We start from the raw sequence: 21,013 nt of genomic DNA on the forward strand, positions 1-21,013 counted from the left end.
CGGTTGGGTTCCCATGATTTCTAAAGCAAATGTGCTCAGCTGACCAGGGCAAATTCTGGGAACTGCCAGCCCTGCAAACTCAGTCCGCACTCTTTCCACTGTGTGCTGTCCCGATGAATAAAGCACCTACAGTCCAAGCCCTGCCTCCCTCTCGCACCTGGGGCCCTGAGTGGCTTTGCACAGGTGTCATTTCCTGGAGCTCAGTGACCAGCAAGGAGGGACAGACTCTCTCTGAGCGAAGCAGGGCTCACAGCAGTAAAAAGCTGTGTGAACTTTTGACTCGGACACATGTGTATCATGGGGGGCGGGCCCAATCTGCGCGTGAGAAAGGGCTGCTTTTAGTTGCTCATCGCAGAGGAGCGCTGCTTGAAGCCCTGGATGAGACCGAGACCCAACCAGCTGAGGGAAATGAGGAACCAGACCCTGATCCCTGCTTAACATTGCAGCCAGGACCTCTGTGCCAGCCCATCTCTGCGCCCTGCCCCCAGCACATACATTTTCCCTGCCATCCGGGATCTGGCCGGCTGTCCATGTTTGCTGTTGGCTCGGAGTGTCTGAGGTGCTTTGCTCTTGCTGGCAGCGCTGCGGGGAACGTGGCTAACCATCGAGGTCCTTTGGCAGGAGCTGTCCCTGGGGCTGGACGGCTCCTGCGCCCTGCGCGTGTCTGTTGCCAGCGGTGCAGCAGCGCTGGCTAAAGGGGCGCTGGGAGCACTGCACGTGTGCCCTGGCAATACCTGAGGGGGCTGTAACCGAGGAACCACCCTACTTCTCCGCTGTGTCTGTGAGGTTCCTGGGTGCATGTGACAGCCCTTCGTGCGTCGGATTATCCCGTGGCCCTTCGAGCTGGCTGTCTGCGTGCCGCGTGCTCTCAGCAAAGTGCAAATGAAAATTTGGGGCAGAAGGAGAAGCAGGCTCTGAAAATCCCAGATCCCGTTGGAGCAGGTGTCTCCAGTGGAGCTACTGTCAGCTCATTTTTGGAAACGATTAGATTTCCAGTTGTCCACGTCCCTTTAAAGGGACAGAGTCAAAGGAAAGGCTTGATGCTCAAAAAACCCCCCAAACCAGCTTCCTCACTTTGTTTCTAGCGCCCTAGGTGGCTACATAGTGTTTCCACTTGTAACAAAATTACTTTTCACCACGGATGCGGTTCTCGCTCTTGGGGTTTCTGGGCTTGAGCAGTGAGACTAGGCTTCACAGCCTCACTTTACTTCCTAGGCACTAGCCCAAGGCTGCCTTGCAAATGCTGTGAGAGCCAGACAGATGTGTACAGTGAACTGTCTTGGGGACTCTGTTGTGAGCGGGGTCTGAGATCCAGCTCTTTGCCCCAGAGCCGCTCACTCTGAAGCGCCAAGGAGAGGGTGATAGGGAAAAGCATTCTGTCCTTTCTGACGCCTGGGGGGTAATGTTCAGGCTAGAGTCAAAGGGCGGGTACATGGACACACAGCACTCTAGAGTTTTTCAAACTTTTTTTTTCTGGTGACCCAGTTGAAGAAAATTGTTGATGCCTGTGACCCAATGGAGCTGGGGATGAGTGATTTGGGTGTGGGAGGGGCTCAGGGCTGGGGCAGAAGGTTGGGGTATGGGGGTGAGGGCTCTGGGGTGGGGCCAGGAATGAGAGGTTCAGGGTGTGGGAGAGAGCTCTGGGCTGGCTCAGGAGGGTTGGGGTGTGGGAGGGGGTCAGGGCTGGGGGGTGCAGGCTCTGGGGTGGGGCTGGGGATGAGCGGTTTGGGGTGCAGGAAGGGGCTCTGGGTTTTGCGGGGGCTGGGGCAGGGGATTGGGGCGTGGGCTTACCTTGGGAGGCTCCCGGTGAGTGGCGCAGCGGGGGTGCAGAGGCAGGCTTCCAGCCTGTCCTGGCACTGCGGACCACGCTGCACCCCGGAAGCGGCCAGCAGCAGGTCCGGCTCCTAGGCGGAGGCGCGCAAGTGGCTCCACGCAACTCTTGCCCACAGGCACCGCCCCCCGCAGCTCCCATTGGCTGGTTACTGGCCAATTGGAGTCCAGAGCCGGTGCTCGGGGCAGGGGCAGTGTGTGGAGCCCCATGGTCCCCCCGCCTAGGAGCCAGACCTGCTGCTGGCCGCTTCCGGGGGTGCAGCGTGGTGTCAGAACAGGTAAGCACTAGCCTGCCTTAGCCAGGCAGCACCACCAACGTGACTTTTAATGGCCCAGTTGGCAGTGCTGACCAGATCCGCCGCAACCCAGTGTCTCCCATTCCTGGGTTGCGACCCGCAGTTTGAAAACCACTGCTCTAGAACATGGCAGTGGGTCCCGATTCTGTGCTGTGCCTCCTTGGCAGGGGGAGGGTAACAAAGGGGGTGTTATGCCACCTTGTGAGGTGCCAGGCTGTTTCAGAGGCGGGTGTTGGCCCCTAGTGTAAATGAGAACAGCCTCAGGGGCCACATGGCATAGGGAATTGCCTAGAAAGAGGATTGCTATGACGTGGCGTGGCAAGGGGGGAGGAGACCTCTCCCAGCCCTTTGCAGACACTGGGATGGGGAGTTGTTTGCTGGAGCGACCTTGAGGCAGCATGGTCCATGGTATGTTCAAATCGAATAAAAATATATCGGCACAAGCAGACTGGCTCTGTGGCTCTGCATGCATGGACCCTCCTGAAACACGGCTGGGGGGGCTTCAGAGAACGAGGGGTTCCCCTTGCTGTTCAAGTACCCAGGTGAGAGCTGGCTGCTGCAGCGTCTGACTTGCTGGGGACACGAAGTCCCAGGCCACAGGGATATGGTGACCTTGGGACAAGTGAAGAAAGAGAAGGTGTCTGTGTGTGTGGGGGGGGGGAGCTTGTGGGTTTTTTCTTTCATATTAATATCTGTCCTGTGAGTATTGCTGCAGCTGTCAGTTTGGGGGTGAGTGGGAGGTGGGCAGTCAAAGCCGAGCTGTCCTGCCTGTACTGTCAGGGAAGATCACTGCACCAAGTTGAGTGGAGAGGGAGCACTGTGGGGGAAGTGGCTTATCCTGGGGCAGCTAAGCAAGGCTGCGTTGGTGCAGCCCCTGGAGCTTGTGACAGGTCTTGGGATAGGAAGAGCGTCTCTGCCCTGCGCACTCTAGGAGTATGTCTACACTGCAGATAAGAACTCGTGGCTGACCCTTGTCAGCTGACTTGGGCTCATGGGGCTTGGAGCTGTTCAACTGCAGTGTAGACATTTGGGCTCAGGGACCCCGGGAGGGACTGAGAGCTTGAATGTCTACACCACAGTTAAGCAACCCCTTAGCCCAAGCCCCACAATCCCGAGTCAGTTGACACGGGCCAGCCATGGGTATTTAAGTGCAGTGTAGACATACCTGGAAGGATTTATGGGCTTGGGTAGCCAACCGCTTTGTTTGCTTTCTGGACAGGCAGTTTCTGAGCTTGGCTGTTGGCTGCTGAGGGTTTTTTCCCCGCTCTCTGCTCCTGGAGAAGAAACCAAAATGAGCCTGAGCAAAAATTGTTAGCAGCCAGGAGGTTTTGGGGAGGATCAGGGAAGAGAATTCTTAAGGGAGATGCACTGAACCCACCCAATCTAATCCTACTACAGACCTGACCTATATCTAGGTCAAGGGAAGCGGTACATGTCTGCAGCAGCAGATGGTGTCTTAAAGAGGTTGGACTCCAGGAGGTTTGGATTTAGGCGACCAGGGAGAGGACGGGCTGTATCTTTACTCACGCTGCAAAGCAGCCGGTGAGGGCCTGTGACGTCTCCTTGGAGGAAGTGTTGGCATGCACAGCCGCAGCATGGTAAGAGTTGCCTGGTGAGCTCCCACAGGCTGTGGTGTGCTGTCGTGAGCACAGCCTTTGGGAATGGTGGGTCTTGAGGCAAGTCACAGACTTACAAGCAAGGTGTGGGTCAGATTAAATAAAGAAGGCTGGGGAAGGAGACTGGGGCCCTTGTGATTGGTGTTGGAATTTCTCCCAGCCCAGCTCAGTACTGACCAAAAGTTGCCGCCCTCTGATCATCTGCTGGGGCGGAGGTGAGAGAGGCTGAGGGCCCCACTACCTGCTGATCCAATCTCCATGTTGCAAAGTCGCTGGTACTTGTTGGCCGCCTCGGCACAGAGGCCAAGGGTAGAATGGGAGCACAGAGGCTGAACTCCCTTGACCTCCAGGGCAGGGTGCGGTATGTTGGTGAATACGTGTGACACTTACATGCCTGCTGTTTGCACCTGCCCTGGAGGTCGGTTAGAGGCCTTTGCTCCCTGTGGTTGCCACTCAGGTACCTTTCATCAGCACTAAATTCACTTCAGTAATGAAGCTCCCATGGGAGGGGTGGGAACATATGTTCTCTGGCTCCGCAAGTATGTACCCAGTTTAGACAGAAACTGCCAATTGGAAGGTCGCATGGCTGGCAGCGGACACCATTATATTTAGTGGGGTGCCTACCCCAAGAGTAATGGTTAAATCTTTGCTACAGTTCTACAGATCTGCCTGCTGCAGGGGACTTGAACTGTCCCCTGACCCTTCCCAGCTCTCTGTCTATCATGAATGCTATTTGCCGGGGTTCCGTTTGGTGTGAATGACACTTGAAGACGGTGGGGATGCTGAGCAATGAGGCTATCTGCCTTAGGGGACTCGGACAGGGACCTGATGACAGAGGGCCCAGTGTTGCTCAGTAGAACTGCCGGGGTGTCTCAGGTACGTGGTGTCCATCATGTTTTCGATCTGGAATTGGAACCACTAAAATATTTTGGCTGTTTTTGAAACCTAGCTTGTCTCGAGTGAACTCTGGACTGTGCGGTATAAGATGGGATTGTGATGTCAGGAGTGACCTGGCCACCTTTGTTGGTTTGCTTGCTGCCTTCCTGACTGGTTAAAATCTTGTAACCATTTGGAGTGTTTCTTTTAGAGTGATGGCACTACACATTCACTAGCTCCACAAATCCTTTGCCTTGTTCATACTTTACAGGGATGATTTCATGACTGTAGAACAGTCCTCCCATTACATCATAGCTGTAAGCTGGCTCTCTCTCTTCACTGGGGCTTTCAGTGTGTCCATTAAATGCTTCTATATTAGTAGGGAGGTTTAGTTTGGACACCGCATCTGGTATTTAACTATGTACCTGGTGTGACTCAGAGCAGCTGAGTGAGTTTCCAGAGGATCAGTGGACAGTCAGTAGCACAGTCTCTTGGCATGCTCCCCTGGCCTCGAGGCACAAACTGCAGGCCTTCCTCAGTTTGCTTCTGGTGCAACTCCTGTATATTTGTAGGGTTCGGTGCTCCCTCATTGTTCCAGTATAAAGCCACAAGCCTTTCCAAATGCCAACTGGACTTTTCTGTTGCCGAAAAAATGTAAACAGTCAGTGTTCGTGATACCATCAGTTCAAACACTTCTGTCTGCATCTGAGATACCAGAGTAGAGGGGGGATTTATTTTATTTTTTTACAGTTTGTTTACTCTGTGTTTAAAAGCACTTGGTGCGTAATGAGTTCCATTGCACTCGGGTCCCCTTTTGTGGTTTTTTCACACAACTGAAAAGGAAAAGATGGTTGTGAAACTGCAGATTGGCAGCGGGACTTAGGGGCATGTGTATGTCCTCAAGGTACTCTGAACTCTAGAAATGACTATATTCGAAGAAGCTGACAGACTGGTTAAAATGAGAACTTGCTGGCTTTGGCTGAAAAGCCTGATTCAGAAACAATGAATATCTACATTAAAAAAAAAGTCTAAGATTCTGGTTAAAGCCATCCTTAAAACGTCAGTGAAAGCTGAAGCTCCATTACTGGCTCCCGAAATACTAGTGCAGTGCAAGAAAAGGGCCGTGTCGGCCTTAGCCAGGATCTTGGTATTTTTCACTCTTGCCCTTGGTTGTTTGTGCTGGTGTGAGATGGGGAGATTCTTGAAGTTAAGCAGGAGTTGGAGCAACTGTGCAGTCTCTGGCTTTCACCAGGAAGGACTGTAAAATGCCTAGTATTTATTTCAGAGTGGCAGCCGTGTTAGTCTGTATCCGCAAAAAGAAAAGGAGGACTTGTGGCATGAAATTTGTTCGTCTTTAAGGTGCCACAAGTCCTCCTTTTCTTTTTTTAGTATTTATTTGGGACTCACCTTTGAGGAAAACACATGATTAGGTGATGTCAAATTTAGCCCATAAACTGAACTGCCTCCATTTCGGTCCCCAGACAGCGGGCCGCTCAGTCCTGCCAGGGCCGCGTGTCATCGTGCAAGGCCCAGGCCGTGCAAATCGTGCAGGGGAGAGAGGCCTGACCGAGGGCGGCTGGGGTCACGCTGGGACACGCTCACGGTCCAGTGCCGAAGGACAGTATCCCTCCTCCTCCTCCTCGCAGCTCCCTGGCCTTGGGTAACCCGCCGTCCCAGGGGCTCTCCGTGGGGCCGCTCACCGGGGCGCCGTGGGGCTCGGGTCCTGGGGCTGCAGGGAGAGGATCCAACCCTTCCGCCCCACACAGCGACAGAATCGCCCGGGGAGAAGCCGGCCCCCAGCCTGGGCTGGGGGGATCAGGAGTGGGGCTCGGGGGGCTGGCTCCTCAGGAGCAGGGCCTGGGGGGCTCAGGATCGGGGCCGGCTCTGGGCCGGGGCTCAGGAGCGGGGCCTGGGGGCTCAGGATCGGGGCCGGCTCTGGGCCGGGGCTCAGGAGCGGGGCCTGGGGGCTCAGGAGTGGGCGGGGGGGGCGCTCTGGGCCGGGGCTCAGGATCGGGGCCTGGGGGCTCAGGATCGGGGCCGGCTCTGGGCCGGGGCTCAGGATCGGGGCCTGGGGGCTCAGGAGCGGCCGGGGGGGGGCTCTGGGCCGGGGCTCAGGATCGGGGCCTGGGGGCTCAGGAGGGGGCGGGGCTCTGGGCTGGGGCTCAGGAGCGGGGCCTGGGGGCTCAGGAGCGGGCGGGGGGGGGCGCTCTGGGCCGGGGCTCAGGATCGGGGCCGGCTCTGGGCCGGGGCTCAGGATCGGGGCCTGGGGGCTCAGGAGGGGGCGGGGCTCTGGGTCGGGGCTCAGGAGCGGGGCCTGGGGGCTCAGGATCGGGCGGGGGGGGGCGCTCTGGGCCGGGGCTCAGGAGCGGGGCCTGGGGGCTCAGGATCGGGGCCGGCCTTGTGCGCTGGGCGGGCTGGGCCCGGTGCAGCCTCTCGCGGGCTCTGGCCGGTCCCGCGGCGCCCCTGGTTGCTAGGCCCCCGCCCCGCCCCGCCCCGCGCTGCGCGGCGACGGTTGCTAGGATACCCGCTGCCCCTGGTTACGCCGTGCCCGGGTGCCCCGCACGGCGGGGGGGAGGGGTTCGGCCCGCCCCCCCCCCGGTGCAAGATGGCGGTGGAGTGTGACGCGCCCGGTCACGTGCCCTGCCGCGCGCGCGCCCCCCCCCCGCGCGCGCCCCCGGCCCCAAATGTTGTGAATCAAACGCCCCGGCCGCCGCCGCTCCCCGTCGGGTCTTAAAGGGCCAGAGGCCGGGGCGGGGCCCGCGGGCGGGGCGGGCGCCCCCCACACGGAGCCGCGGGACCCCAGGTAGGGCCGGGCGGGGGCTCCCCGGGGTCCTTGCACCGGCGGCCGCGGCGCCTGCCCCCCCTGGCCCCCCCCCTGGCCCCGGGGCGGCGGAGGCGACACGTGCCGCGGGGGGGGGCTCCCGCGTGCGGCGCGGCTCGGCTCGGCGCGGCCCCGCTCCCTTTGTTGTTGCTTTTGTGTGGCCCCGAGCACATGGCCCGGGGTCGGGCACGCGCGGGCCGGCCCAGCGCGGGGGGGGGGGCTGGCCCTGCCCCCTGCCCCGGGGGGGGGCGTGGATTTGGGGGCGCTGCCGGAGAGGCTGGGTCCAGGGGTGCCCGGGGGGGGGGGGAGGTGGCGAAGTGCAGCGCCTGGTGACCCCCAAACTTAGTTTGACTTTCTCCTGCTGCTTCCTCGGCCGCCTGGGCCCTTTCCTGGGGCGCCTGCAGGGTGGGGTGGGGTGGTGGTGGGGTGCCCCCAGACCCAGGCTGGGGAGTTTCTAGCTGTAGGGGGCAGGAGGCAAGACCCCCGTGGAGTGTTCCCTTGGATATTTGGCGCTTGTGCAGTTAACCATAGACTATCAGGGTCGGAGGGGACCTCAGGAGGTCATCTAGTCCCACCCCCTGCTCAAAGCAGGGCCAATCCCCAGTTTTTGCCCCAAGTCCCTAAATGGCCCCCTCGGGGATTGAATGCACAACCCTGGGTTTAGCAGGCCAGTGCTCAACCCACTGAGCTGTCCCTCCCCGCCCCAGTTCTACTCCCCTTCGCCCCCAGCCCCTGTGCGCCCAAGGGTGCGGGGTGTGTGCGCATCTGCCCTGGGCAGTGACCGCAGAGCTCCAGCCCGGAGAGTTCCTGGTTTTTTCTAGTCTCCTCCCTGAGCAATGAAAGGGACAGTCTGGCCCTGGCCCCTTTGTGTATCATCTCTCCTGCAAACAGCGTCCCCCAGTGTCTGTGAGCCAGCCGCGGTGGGGCAGAGAGAAGCGAAGGGGAGTTACCCAGGAGTGAAGAGGTTACAGCTGGCACTGGCAAACAGATGGAGCAGAGTAAATAAACAGGCGGGAGGTTTCTCCAGATGGTGGGAGTGGCGGAGGAGAAGGTCCTTGGAACAACAACCTTGAGACGGTGTGAAAGAATGGAGGAGCCCAGTGCGAGGTGGGGTGGGAACGGGGAGGCAGAGGGTGTGTCTGGGAAGAGGGCTGGTGAAATGGTTGTGAGAAGGTGGCAGCCCAGGGGCTGGGATTTGGGGAGGCTGTCGAGAAGGGAGTTGCTGGGCCTTTGGCCTGTGGAGATGGGGTGAGGATTTCAGCAGGGGTGTACTGGGGTGACGTCCTCGGGGTGGGCAGGCTCTGGAATGCAAGGGGGGGTGTGGAGAATTTGGGGTGATGATGGATATTAGGGGGCTGGTCCAGAGGGCATGTATGTGCTGGAGGAGGCTCCCCTTAGCCAAGAGAGGCTTGGAGGGCTGGTCTGTGCTACCAGATGGGGGGTGTGAATGCTCTTGTCTGGCTCTGTTTGTGGCAGCGGTTTTCCCACACAGTACAGTTCTGTCTCAAAGAGCGGCCCTGCGGCATGGCAGGAGGAGGAGGGGGCGTGGTCAAGGCAAAGAGGGAGGGGCCGCTAAGAATGGAATATAGGCCCCTGGTTCTCCCTGTAGTGTAGACAGAGGCTTTTACCATCCTGCAGGTTAAGTGACAGGGTGGTAAGCCTCTGCCCCCGCTGTCCGGCGCAGCTGCACCAGGAAGATGCTGGGGTGTGGGCAGCTGGATGTTGTATAAGCACGTTAGCGAAGGCAAAGGGCAGCAGTAACGGGACTGGAAGGGCGACAAACTGAGGGCTGAGCGTGAGCCCCCAGGACTCCAGGTAGGGAGTGGTCCTGGAGCTCTCCCCACTGCCCTCTCTGCTGGGAGGGGAGCAGAGACACCTGCCTAGCCATGGGGGTGGAGTGGAGAGGCCTGCACCATTAAGTGGGAAGGAGGAAGGAAGGGGACAGCCTTCATTGGGGGCGTAGAGATCCCCCGACCCCTGGGGCCTGCTCGAAGCTGTCGGAGGGCCTTCCTGTGAACTGAAGGCGACTGGCCGCCTGGGCTGCTTTCTTTCCTATGACCCACCCTCAGGAGTGGTGACTCAGGGCTGCTGGGGTCTCCTGCACGCCTGCTCTGGTTGTGCTGTCTCTCAGGGTGTGCATGGCTCCCCGCACCTCTGTAAAGGGGCCCCCCTGCAAGTAGCGAGTCTGGATCCCCCAAAGCCTGATCGGTGCTGCTTCTAATGCTGCGAGTTCTCTTTGCTTGCTAAGGCACTTCCTTGGGTCTCCTGAGAGTCTCTCCCAACAGTGCCTCTGTGAGCCCTTGTGTGGGACACGTGCTTCGTAGCTCGGTGCCTGAGCCGGGCCGAGGTTTGGCCACATTTTGTGCAGAGCCGTGGCAGCCTCTCTTGCTGAGTTGTGCTAGTTCCTTGGGGTTTTTTCTCCGATTGCGCGTCTTGCTGCTGTGGAGAGAGGCCCATGGTCTGATCTAAAAGGAAGATGGAGGTTGGCAAATATAACTGAGTCCGATAAATTGGCAGTTTCTAGCAGAGATTACTTGGGACTTCTGGCCTCTCTGCCACCACACAGGCTGTTGGTGCATCTTTGAGTTAATGGCTATTGACTAGCACATGCCCCGACCTTCAGCTCTGAATGGTCTGGGGAGAAGTTCCTGGCTGGTCAGCTGTCGGCTCAGAACCCCCTGAAATGTTCAGCTAAAATGAAAACAACAAGGAGACTGGTGGCACCTTAAAGACTAACAGATGTATTGTTTTTGTGGATACAGACTAACATAGCTACCCCCCGATAGCTCAGATGAAATGTGTCTATGTAGGGTGCTGTTTTCTGTCGGTGTATGGGACTTACAGGGCCTCCGTTTGTGTAGTATCTGAGGCAGGGTAACAGTGTGATCCCCATTTCACAGGTGGGGAACTGGTGCAGGGACAGCCCAAGTGAGGACAGTGACACAAAGGTGGGAGGGATCGTCAGTACAGAGGAGGATCGGAATATTCTTCAGGAAGAATGGGATGCCTTTGAGGACTGGAGTAATAGAAAAGGGATGACGTTTAATAGCATCAAGGGCAAGGTCATGCTCTTGGAGACTAGTAACAAGACTTTGCGCTCTAAGCTCGGGGCTCCTCAGTTGGAACTGACAGAGGGAGAGGGGGACCTGGGTGTGTAGGCCGATCACAGGGTGACCGTGAGCTGCCGGTGTGATGGGGCTGTGAGAAAGGCATGTGTTATCCTAGGCTGGGTCAGGCGATGTTTCCAGTAGAAAGAGAGGAGTGTTAACGCCGTTGTACAAGGCCCTGGTGAGTCCTCCTCTGGAATACTGTGCACTGTTCTTGTCACCCGTGTCCAGGAAAGATGAATTCAGACAGGAACTGGTGCAGAGAAGGGCTGTGGTGGTGGTTGGGATGTGGAGGGCCGGTCCTCCAAGACAAGCAAAAAGCACTTCATGCGTTTAGCCTAGCAAAGCCGGGGCTGAGCAGGGATCTGGTTGCTGTCCAGAGATGCAGGTCGGGGGTGAACAACGGGAGGGCCCAGGGCTGGTGGAGCTAGAGGTCAGTGCTGGTCCCAGGCCAAATGGCCAGGAGTGGGGTCAGGCTGGAAATGAGAAGGGGTCTAACCAGCAGAGGGGTGAGGCTCTGGACCAGCTGCCCCACAGGAACAGTGGGGGGAGAGCAACATAATTATCTTTCATACAGATGTATGAGTGGGATTGTATGGCGGGGTTACCTGTGGTGGGGGGGGGGGCAGGGGTCAGCAGCCTGGGGGGCCATTCTACGTCTTCTCTTTCTAACAGCTCATGTTTTAGGGCTTCCATTGGTCACCTGTAGGGTCAGGAAGGAAACCCACTCCCCGCCCGGTGTATTCTGGTTTGGGTTTTTGTCTCCTTTCTCTGAAGCCTCGGGGAGCCCTCTCAGATAAGGGGACCTCGGGGGCTCTGAGGTGGCACCAGGAAGTCTGTCTCTCAGCTGCCTGGTTCTTGCTCACATGGTCAGGATCTGACTGATCACCATGTGTGGGGTCGGGAAGGGGTTTTGCCCCAGCTCAGACTGGCAGGGACCTTGGGGAGTTTTGTCCCCCTCTGCAGCGTGGGGCTCAGGTCGCTTGCTGGGATTGTCTGGCTATCTCACATTAAGTCGCTTCCCTGCCGTTGCAGGAGCCTCGGGCATTGGTGCATCTCAGCGCTCCCGTTCTCTGCCCATGGCATGCAGCCAGCAGTTCAGTCTCTGGAGGACTATGGCGCTTTCCCGGTGGTTGGGCCTGGCGTGGGGTGGCCTGAGATGTACAGGAGTTCAGGCCTTAAGCTGGGTGACTGGTGGAGCAGGGACCTGAACCCGGGTCTCCTGGGTCCTAGTGCACTAACCGCTGGCCAGCCTGCCTCTGCATTGCTAACGCTTTGCCACCTGTGACTCTTTGGGTGCACAGAGAGCAGAAGTTATTCGCGGAGCACTGTCCCGGGGGTGGGGAACATTACGCTCCCTCCTTGGAAGTGCTGCCTTTTGTTCTTGAATCTCCGCAGTCAGGACGGGGCGTTCTGGGCGGCCCAGCGCTGCTGAAGCTACAAAGGGCTTCGCTTTATAGTTTTCTGCCTCTTCTAAAACTCAGTCCTTTCAGATAGTGCCATGTCTGCGTCTCGTCTCTCGTTGGTGTATAATGTGTTTCTCAGGATGCCCCTACAGTTCAGGGAACTTGGTGTTTCTAGGCAGGGCTTGAAAGTGCTCTGTAATCGAGGGCGGGTAGGAAAAGTTATGGCAAAATGAGACTCCTCCCCAAAGCCTGAGTGGCAGTGGGGCTATTGGATTGGTGGCCTTGCTTTATTTAGGCATCTGAGCGCCTCCCTCTCCTTTCCAGTGTGCTTTGATCAGCAGTGAAATAGTTGAGACTGACACTTAAATCACCATTATTAGGTTCCAGAGTTAACAGCTGGTTGAGGTGTATGAGCAGCTCATGCCCCTCACAGCTCTTGCTTCAGGCTGTCTGCGGACTCAGCCAGACATCATTCCTGGGTCAAGCTTGAGTCACAGTGGGATGGTTATCTTTGCACCCAGAAGGGCTAATGTATAATTAAAGCTAAGAATCTGGAGCAGGAGCTGGATTCCCCGTGGAAGCACTGGGGTGGTGCCCCTGTGGGGGAAGGCCAGCCTCTGTGTGACATTTCAGAGGTTGGTCTGGGTCAGGGGTCCGCGCCTGCCCAGTGAGGGCGGCTGGCTGAGCGACAGCTGCAGGGGGCCAGCTGCCCTAGCAGAGCCTCGCCCAGCAGGTGGGTTTCAGTCGAAGTTCTTAGGGGGCGTTTCCTGCCCTGGGAACTGTTGGGAAATGCATGTGCTGACACGGTACTGAGCTCTAGTGCGGCCAAGGGTGTGAGCTGGCAGTGGGGGGGTCCGCAGCCTTCGGACCCCGCTCACTTGGCCAGCAGTGACAGGGCCTGTGTGATTACATCTGCCTGTGATCTCTGGGGGAGCAGGGCGGGTTTTTCAGTAATCCCACCTCCCTATCGTGGGATGCTGTTTCACCTTTGTGTTGATTGTGTGTATCACTGTATTGCCCACGGGCCCCTTGGTGCTGTGCAGATGCAGAGCAGAGAGAGCTGCTCCCTGCCCCAAAGAGCGGCTGGCCAGCTAAGGAACGAATGAAGCTCCTGGATAGGAGTAAAAGGGGAAGGTGGCACCCTGGGGGCGTCAACACTTCCCGATCTCCAGACCCTTGTGGAGAACGTGGTCCCTGCCCTCTCGCAATGGGCTCTCCGGGAGGAGCATCGCACCAGTGCCTAGCCCCGGTGTGACTGCCCCACGGCACCCCTCGGGCTCTGCTCTTCTTGGGGAGCCGCAGGGAGGGTGGAGGCTCATCCCCCCCCTGCGCTGGTGCCCGAGATGGGGCGGGCCGGGTGCCCCCAGGAGGGACGCTGACAGTGCCTGTGTCCCCGGGGAGGGGGGTGGAGCCCTGGGAGCTGGCTGACCTGAGTGGCAGGAGGGCAGGTCCCGGGCAGCAGCCTGCATAGGGGGCCCTTGAAGGTGCTGTGGAGTGGAGGGGGCTGGTGACGACAGCAGGCCTGGCGTAGCGAGGGGCCCAGGACGTTCCTGGGGCGCTGGCTGGTGCAGAGCTGTGGTGCTTGCAGGGATGGGGAGGCTGAGGCTGTGGCTGGCTGAGCCCCCTTCTCTCCCTGCTGCGGGCTCAGCCCCGTGAGAGCCACCTGCCCAGCAGGTGTGTGCCCCAGTGCGGAGCCAGCAGCTGTGTGAGCCGGGCCAGCGCCCCGTGCCCGGCTGAGGCTTTACTGCGGAGCTTGGGCCAGGTGCGCTCGGCCATGTGGAGAAAACCTGAACCCAGCTCCCTGGGGGCCTCCCTGAGGCTCCTCGGCCCACAGTGTGACACCTGAGCGTGGAGCGGGCAAGCTGGCAGAATGGGGGAGCCCCTTGGTGCTGACAGGCTGGGGAGCAGCACTGGGTGGGCGGGGGAAGGTGTAGCATTCCGGTTCTCTCTACCATTGCAGCCAGGAGGGGCCAGGGCCCGCTAACTGCCCCTGCTCACAGCTACAGGGCAGGCGCCGCCCTGCGGTTTGAACCCAAGGGCTTTATAGACGCCAGTGCCCGGAGTCTCTCACGCTTGGGCAGGCGGCTCAGGGCCACGGCGGGGGAGAGGCGCGGCCCAGCAGTAGCAGAAGTGGGAGGAGAACCCAGGAGCCCTGGCGCTAGCTGCGAGATGCACGGGTCCCCAGGGAGAGCAGCCCCCTGCGCGCGGCCCGGAGCCCAGCAGGACCCGGTGGCAGCAGGTCGGCTCCTGTCCCCGGTGGCGCCCGGAGGCTTGTCTAGTCGAGTGACGTCCCTCCCGCTGTGAGCAGCAGCCCAGCCACACGCCCGTGCTGCGCTGCCCCAACCCAGCCACGTCCCGCAAGATGGCGCGGCTGGGGGTGGGGGCTGGCCCCTCCCGGCGCTCAGCTTCGTTGTGCCGTTGGGACTGTCAGCGGTGCAGACGCTATGGGAACCTGGTACGGCGGGTGCCTGGCCTCGCCAAGCCCTGGGCATTGTGGGAAAGCATTACAAAAATGTTAATCCCAGGGGTTTAGATGCTGGCATGGAGTGAGAGCTGCCCAGCCCCTCGCAGGAGGCCGTCGGGGTCACCGCTGGGGGCACCCGCGCTGCAGGGCCAGCTGTTAACTGCCTCATTACCACGCTGAATAGAATATGCCCAGGCCCTTGTGCTGCTGAACTGTCAGCTGGCCTGGAGCAGGGGTGTGAGCCGGGGGTCAGCCCCCTTCCCCCCGGGTTCTCCTTGGCACGGCTGCTTTCGTGCCCTCCTCTCCTCCTTCGCTCCCGTTTCTCCCTCGTCTGCCCCGCCCTGCTGGGGGGCCCCTGCGTGTGTAGACCGCTGGCCTGGCACTCACGGCCTGTGCCCTGCACTCCCTGCCTTCTCCTGCCCCAGGAGGGGAGCAGCAATGGGAGCGTGTCGGTTTCTCGGCAGCCCTGGGGGGCAGGTGGAGCGGAGCGCACGGGGGAGGCGCCAGGCAGGGACTCGGGGATCAGAGGAGAGAGCGAGATGGAGACAGACGGTCTGTGTGCGGGAGCGGCGTGAAGTAGGGGTCCCACCAGGGCAGAGGCCCCTGGTGCTGTTGCCTATGGGTGGGAGAGCCCTGGGCAGGGTGTGCCGGGCGGCCCGCAGGGCTGGGGGTTCACTGCCTTCTCGTTCTTGGCAGGCTGTGAGGTGCTGGTGTCTCATCCCGCTCGGAGCCTGAGGCCCAGCGCGCCCTTCTGCCTCCCCGTCGTCACCAATGCGACCATGGGAACTGGCAGTCAATAGGCGGCCTCCCTCTGCCCCCTTCAACCCGCGGCATTTCTCGGGGGGACCCTGCAGCAGCCCCGAGCACCTCAGGCGAAGGTACAGTCCCTCCCTCGCCCGGGAGTGCCCCTGCCACCGCCTGCTGGCTGTCGCCAAAGGAGCGCCTTTCCTTCAGCTTCCTCCATGGGCAGGGCTGGGACAGCCATGGCTCACCGGGAGAGCTCTGGGGCCATTGCAATGGGAGGAAGGGGATCTCCCCTGCCCGCCCAGCAGCTGCTTGGGATCTTAGTGGGCAGGTAGGAGGAGTGATTCATAACGTCCCGGGCGCCCCCCTGGCCGCGTGACCAGCCTGGCCCCGGGCTCTGGTTCCCCGGGGACACCCCTGGAACGCTAACGGCCCACGCCTGAGGCTGTGCCCGTTTCCTCCGAGCAGCCTGGCGGGACAGACGGCAGTGCATCCGGAACTCAGAGCGTGGGGGCTTGTCAGCTCGGGGGGCTTGTCAGCTCGGGGGGCTTGTCAGCTCGGGGGGCCTGGCCGACCTCACCTGCTGGGGCAAAGCCAAGCACGGCCGGGCGCCCCCGGCCCCAGTGTATCCGACTCCAGCCAGGCAGGCAAGGCTCACCCTGCCTGGGAATGGGGTGGGCTAGAGGTGTGTTGGTCTGAACTTGGCACTCACGGGCAGACTCACAACTGAGCCCCGCAGGAGCCGCGCCTCGGGGGATGCTGAGGGGGACCTCATGTCCCAGCTCTCTGCACACCCAGGGTGCTCTCCTAGCCGGGTTTGCTCCGACCCCACGTGTCCCACGCAGCACCAGCCCCGCATGGTCAGTGCTGCTGTGGTCTGAGACCTGCCAGCCCCTCCCCCTGCTGTCCCGGGGTGTAATGTCTGCGTGGGGCTGGCCCAGGCACTGCCCAGTCTGTGCCAGCTGCAGGGCCCTGAGGTCATTCCTGGTCTGTTCCTTCCCCATGGCGGCCGCACAGCCCCGCGTCCAGGCGTCTGTGGGGACGACGCGACCGACCTCTGCAAACCCTGCTGGCCCAGGATGAGAACTACCTGCACCCTGCCTTCCCCCCGCAGCAGCGCCTCCCTGTAGACGAGCCCCGAGCGCACGCTCTCGCCAGCACGCCGCCACGAATGCTTCACCCAGCCGCTCACCCGCCCCACCAGAGCCCATTCATGGTGGATCTCCACGACCAGGTAGGGCAGGGATGGGGACTGCGCTGGCCCGGGGGGCAGGGGTTTGGAGCTCCCCAGCAGGGAGGGGGCCAGGGTGACGTCCCTGCGGAGCCCCCTCCCCACAGGCCCATGTCCCAGAGGTCAGCAGTTATCACCCAGGTGCCAATGGGTGTCCCTGGGGCTGGAGCCAGGGGGGTAGCAGACAAGTTTTGACATGCTGCTGTGGCAGCTTTGTCCAGCCCTGCGCAGGTTCCTGGGGTGCCTGCCGGGGCCCAAGGACCCAACTGGGCAGAGGCTGAGCCCTTGACTTGCCCGCTGGTGTAGAGCCCTAGGGGAGTCCTGGGCCCAACCGATAGGCTGTTACTGCAAAGTGCAGGCCTCCCAGCCCCCCGATCCGGTGTGACTGACGCCCCCTCTCAAAGGGGCACCGAGCGTCCGCTGGCCTGGCCAGCCGCAGCCCCGCAGGTGGTGGGTGTGTCTCCTCCCTGGAGATTGTGCGTGGCCATGGAGTCCGGAGTATGGGCCTTTGCCGGCCCAGCTTGGCCACGCACCAGCTGCTATTCAGCAAGAGCTAACCGCAGCCAGACTCTGAATTCCTGCGGCTATCTGTGCCCAGAGCCGCCAGGGTGCCGCGGCAGGAGGCCTCCTTCCGACCCCCCCAGATGTGCGCTGTGGCCGTGCCTGGCGCTGCTGCGTGTGCACACGCTTGGAGACCCCGTGCCTGCCTGGCTCGCCCAGAATCGGCTCGGCAGCCTCCCGTCCCCTGCAGGAAGGGCTGAGCTCCAGGGTCCCGGGGCTGTTGGGTGAATGACCCATGGGGCGATGTCCTCTGATGCCCTGTGGCGTGTCCCCCTCTGCTCATGCAGATGCCCAGTGCCAAAGGGTTGGGTGCCCAGAGAGGCTGTTTTTAGGGGGAGCCCCTCGCCCCACCTCGAGCTGCTCCTGCCAGGGGCCGTGCCTGGTCTCTGCCCAGCCAAGGGCTGCGCTGGCAAGGTGCTGGGAGCCACAGGGCTGGGCCCGGGAGCGCACGGCCTGCTGCGAGGGCCCCACGGGGATGTGGGCTCAGCTGTGGCTGGGGCAGGCTGGTGCCAGGAGCCCCCTCTGATGGTGCTTCATGTGTCTCCCTTTGCAGGTGCACCAGGGCCCTGTCCCCCTCTCCTACACGGTGACCACGGTGACCACGCAGGGCTTTCCTATCCACGCAGGCCAGCACATCCCCGGGTGCAGCACGCAGCAGCTCCCCGCATGCTCCGTGATGTTCAGCGGGCAGCATTACCCACTCTGCTGCCTCCCGCCCCCGGTGAGTCCGGGGCGCCTGCCGCCTGGGGCTTGTGGGGAGCCGGCATCCTGGGCCCAGCGCGGGAGCTCTGGGCACGCCAAGCGGGGAAGTGCCGCGGGAGAGGGAGCGGGGCCGGTAACCGGCAAGAGGAGCTCTGGACGGAGCCCTGAAAAGGAAAGATTGGGGGAGTGGCCTGGCGGGGATACATCTGCTTGGACCTGTGACACCTTTGTCAGCCACAAAACCCTGTGGCTCTTGGCCCCCGCCCCCTCCCCAGCTGGGTGATCAGGGGATGGGGCAGCCAGGGGGCTCTGCGAGGGTGGGGTGCTGGGAGACTGACACCCCCCTCCCCGTGCGCTCTCCCTTCCTTCCCAGCTCATCCAGGCATGTGCCATGCAGCAGCTGCCCGTCTCCTACCAGACCTTCCCGCCCATCCTCTCCAGCGACCATTACATCCTGCACCCACCCCCACCAGTGCCGCCTCACCAGCCCCCACACATGGCCCCCCTCGGTCAGTTCCTGCCGCTGCAGGCCCAGCACCCGCGCATGGTGAGTGTGGGGACGGGGCAGTGTCCGCGTACTGCCGGGGGATGGGCTGGGCTCCTGGCCATGGAGCAGACCCTGTGGCTATGGAATGGGCTGGGGTGAGTCTGCCCCCCGGGGTCCCTGCCTGGCATGCAGCCTCGCTGGGCAGGGGCACTTCTGGCTCTGCCTGGCCCTGGCAAGCTCGGCAGGGCAGGGCGGGCACGGTGACCTCTGGGGCTCGTGTTGCCAGGCCAGTGCCCACGCTGCAGCCGTGCTCCTGGGATGGACTCGCGTCTGGAGCAGGTGGGAGGGAGGGCAAGGTTTCCTGCAGGGTGGTGTCTGTGTGAGCTGCTGATCCCCATGGGGGCTTCGCTGGCAGGGCAGAGCGGCCCCTGGCCCCGTGTGCACAGCAGGGTCCCCTGTCACCGAGCCCCCCTCCTCCCGGCCCCATGTGCACAGCAGGGACCCCTGTAACTGACTCGCGCTCTCTCTCCCCACCCCCGCCAGCCTCTGCAGAGGATAGACAATGAAGTGGAGTTGCGAGGGGAGCAGCATCCCATTGGAGGCTTCGCCTACCCGCCCTCTCCCCACGCCCCAGCGCTGTCCCCCTCCGTCCCGCTGCATTACCTCCCCCACGACCCGCTGCACCAAGATCTGCCATTTGGCGTGGTAAGTCCCCGCGTGGGGAGTGGGGCGGCTGGGGTGGGGGAAGCCTCCCCCCCAGGGCTCTGAGCTCGGGGAACGCAGCCGCACCCCCAGAGAGGAGCTGGGACAGGGCTGTGCTGGTGGGAAGCAGGGGTGTCCTCGGTGGAGTTGGGGCCCCGGATCCCCTGCGCTGGCTGCCTGGGGCAGCTGCTCCCCCTCTGCCCAGTCTACGTGGTGGGGTACGGGCCGGGTGTGCCCCTCCCGGCTAGGGGCCGCTCACCTGGCCCCGTGCTCTCTCCCTGCAGCCATACCCGCCCATGATGCCACGACGACTGAGTACCCAGCGATACCGACTGCAGCAGCCCCTGCCGCCCCCCCCCCCGCCGCCGCCGCCCCCCTACTACCCCAGCTTCCTGCCGTACTTCCTGTGAGTACCCGCGGGGGGCATCTGCGGGGCTGGGTCCCCTCGCACCCCCAGGGGCAGGTGTCAGGCCTCTGCCCCGCCAGGGGTTGCCTGCTGCGCCGGGGGCTGTGGGGGTGGGGGGGTGGGTTGTGGTTCCTTGGAAAAGCCCCTCTCCCCTCCCCAGTGCGACACACATCCTGCAGGGTCCCGCTGCTCTTGGATAACTGCCCCGCCCCCTCTCTCCCCAGCTCGATGCTCCCCGTGTCGCCGTCGGCCGTGGGGCCCACGCTCAGCCTCGACCTGGATGTGGACGATGTGGAGATGGAGAATTACGAGGTGCGCCCGCCTCTCCTGCTGGAACTTCAGCCGCTCGCTGGGGAGGAATCTTGCCGTGGGGGTGTGGGGCAGACGCTCGGGGAAGGGGTAGGCGCTCTGCTGGGACCCCTCAGATGAGGGCTGGGGAAGGGGCTGCTGGCCCCTGGACAGGGGGGCTTGGGGACCTGTGCATGGGGTTTCAAGAGGGAGCTGAGCTCTGTGTCCCCGTTCCGCCCCCAGGCGTTGCTGAACCTGGCTGAGCGGCTGGGCGAGGCCAAGCCGCGGGGCCTCACCAAAGCAGACATCGAACACCTCCCATCGTACCGCTTCAACCCCGAGAGCCACCAGTCGGAGCAGAGCCTGTGAGTGATGCTGGGCGTGGGGAGTGTGCCTGAGCTCCTGGGGGGCAGGGGCCAGGCTCGGGGCACTGGGGGTGTATCTGAGCTCCCGGGGGGCCAGGCTTGGAGCATGCGGGCTGTACCTCAGCTCCCGGGGGCAGGGCCGGGGCAGGGGCCAGGCTCGGGGCACTGCACTGACCCGGCATGTCCCCTCCGGCGCTGGTGGAGCTGGCGGCTGGTGACGGTTCCCTCCCCCCAGGTGCGTCGTGTGCTTCAGCGACTTCGAAGCAAGGCAGCTGCTCCGGGTTCTGCCCTGCAACCACGAGTTCCACGCCAAGTGTGTCGACAAATGGTTAAAGGTACCTGCGCTGGGGGCTGCTTCCGCCTGGATACGCAGGGGCGGGGGCTGGGCGCCCAGCCCGGGGAGGGCTCGGGGGTGTCCGAGCCGCTGGGCCTGGTGCCTCTGTGAATCCGAGCCCGGAGCGGGTTTCAGCAGCTCCCTCTGGTGGTGGTGGCCGCTTCTGGGGCCGCAGAGTGGTGGGGTGAATCGCTGGTCTTGCTGCCCCACCCCCCTTGATTCCTCTGGGTAAACCCGATGTTCTTGGAGTGTGTCAGTGGGGATCCCCCGCAGCGCACGTGTGTGAAACGGGGCGTGTTTGAACTGCCCTGTCCCTCGGGGCCATGCACACGCCCGTGTGAGGGCACGAAGGGCGGGTCGGGCGCTCTCCCCCCACCCAGCTCCTGCTGCTGCCCGTGCCGTGAGCCGGGACCGGGCGCACGTGCAACCCGCTACTTCTTAGCTCAGGCTAGACGTCTTCAAACCCTGCCAGAGCCTTCAGCCTGGTCAGACAGCCCCTAACCCGGCTGCTCCCCGCCCTGCCCGGCTGGACTCGGGGGTCGTACATGCCGCTCCCCTGCGACAGCCCACGGGGCAAACGAGCTCCTGAGTCTTGGTGGGGGACGAGCAGCCGTTGTCTGCGCCCGCCGAGCAGGCTGGCATGGAGAACGGGGGGCTGAGGCTGCGCCCTGGCAGACGCCAAAGCCAGGCCCACGCAGGGTGCCTTGCAGAGCTGTGCACTCCCGCAGTGAGATACGGCAAAGTCCCCCAAGAGGAGGCCCACAAGCCCTGCATCCT

General features: G+C 62.1%; 1 protein-coding gene across 4 annotated transcripts in view; it reads left to right on the top strand.

The window, feature by feature from the left end:
- The window catches only part of RNF44 (ring finger protein 44), a 31,857-nt gene that overhangs the window by 7,884 nt on the left and 2,960 nt on the right, over positions 1–21,013 (top strand). The window contains exons 1-10 of one of the 4 annotated variants that reach the window (XM_084636503.1): positions 7,294–7,421; positions 15,113–15,294; positions 16,178–16,394; positions 17,506–17,673; positions 18,028–18,201; positions 18,685–18,846; positions 19,128–19,249; positions 19,474–19,561; positions 19,781–19,902; positions 20,138–20,237. In XM_084636503.1, coding sequence (XP_084492629.1) covers positions 15,188–15,294; positions 16,178–16,394; positions 17,506–17,673; positions 18,028–18,201; positions 18,685–18,846; positions 19,128–19,249; positions 19,474–19,561; positions 19,781–19,902; positions 20,138–20,237 — 1,260 coding nt within the window. In that variant the 5' untranslated portion in view covers positions 7,294–7,421; positions 15,113–15,187. Of the gene's footprint in view, positions 1–7,292; positions 7,422–15,112; positions 15,295–16,177; positions 16,395–17,505; positions 17,674–18,027; positions 18,202–18,684; positions 18,847–19,127; positions 19,250–19,473; positions 19,562–19,780; positions 19,903–20,137; positions 20,238–21,013 lie in introns of those variants that run through there. The other 3 variants (XM_084636502.1, XM_084636505.1, XM_084636504.1) reach the window with 3 other exon arrangements.

This window comes from Lepidochelys olivacea (assembly GCF_965140295.1).
Source record: "Lepidochelys olivacea isolate rLepOli2 genome assembly, chromosome: 8".
Taxonomy (NCBI): Eukaryota; Metazoa; Chordata; order Testudines; family Cheloniidae; genus Lepidochelys; species Lepidochelys olivacea.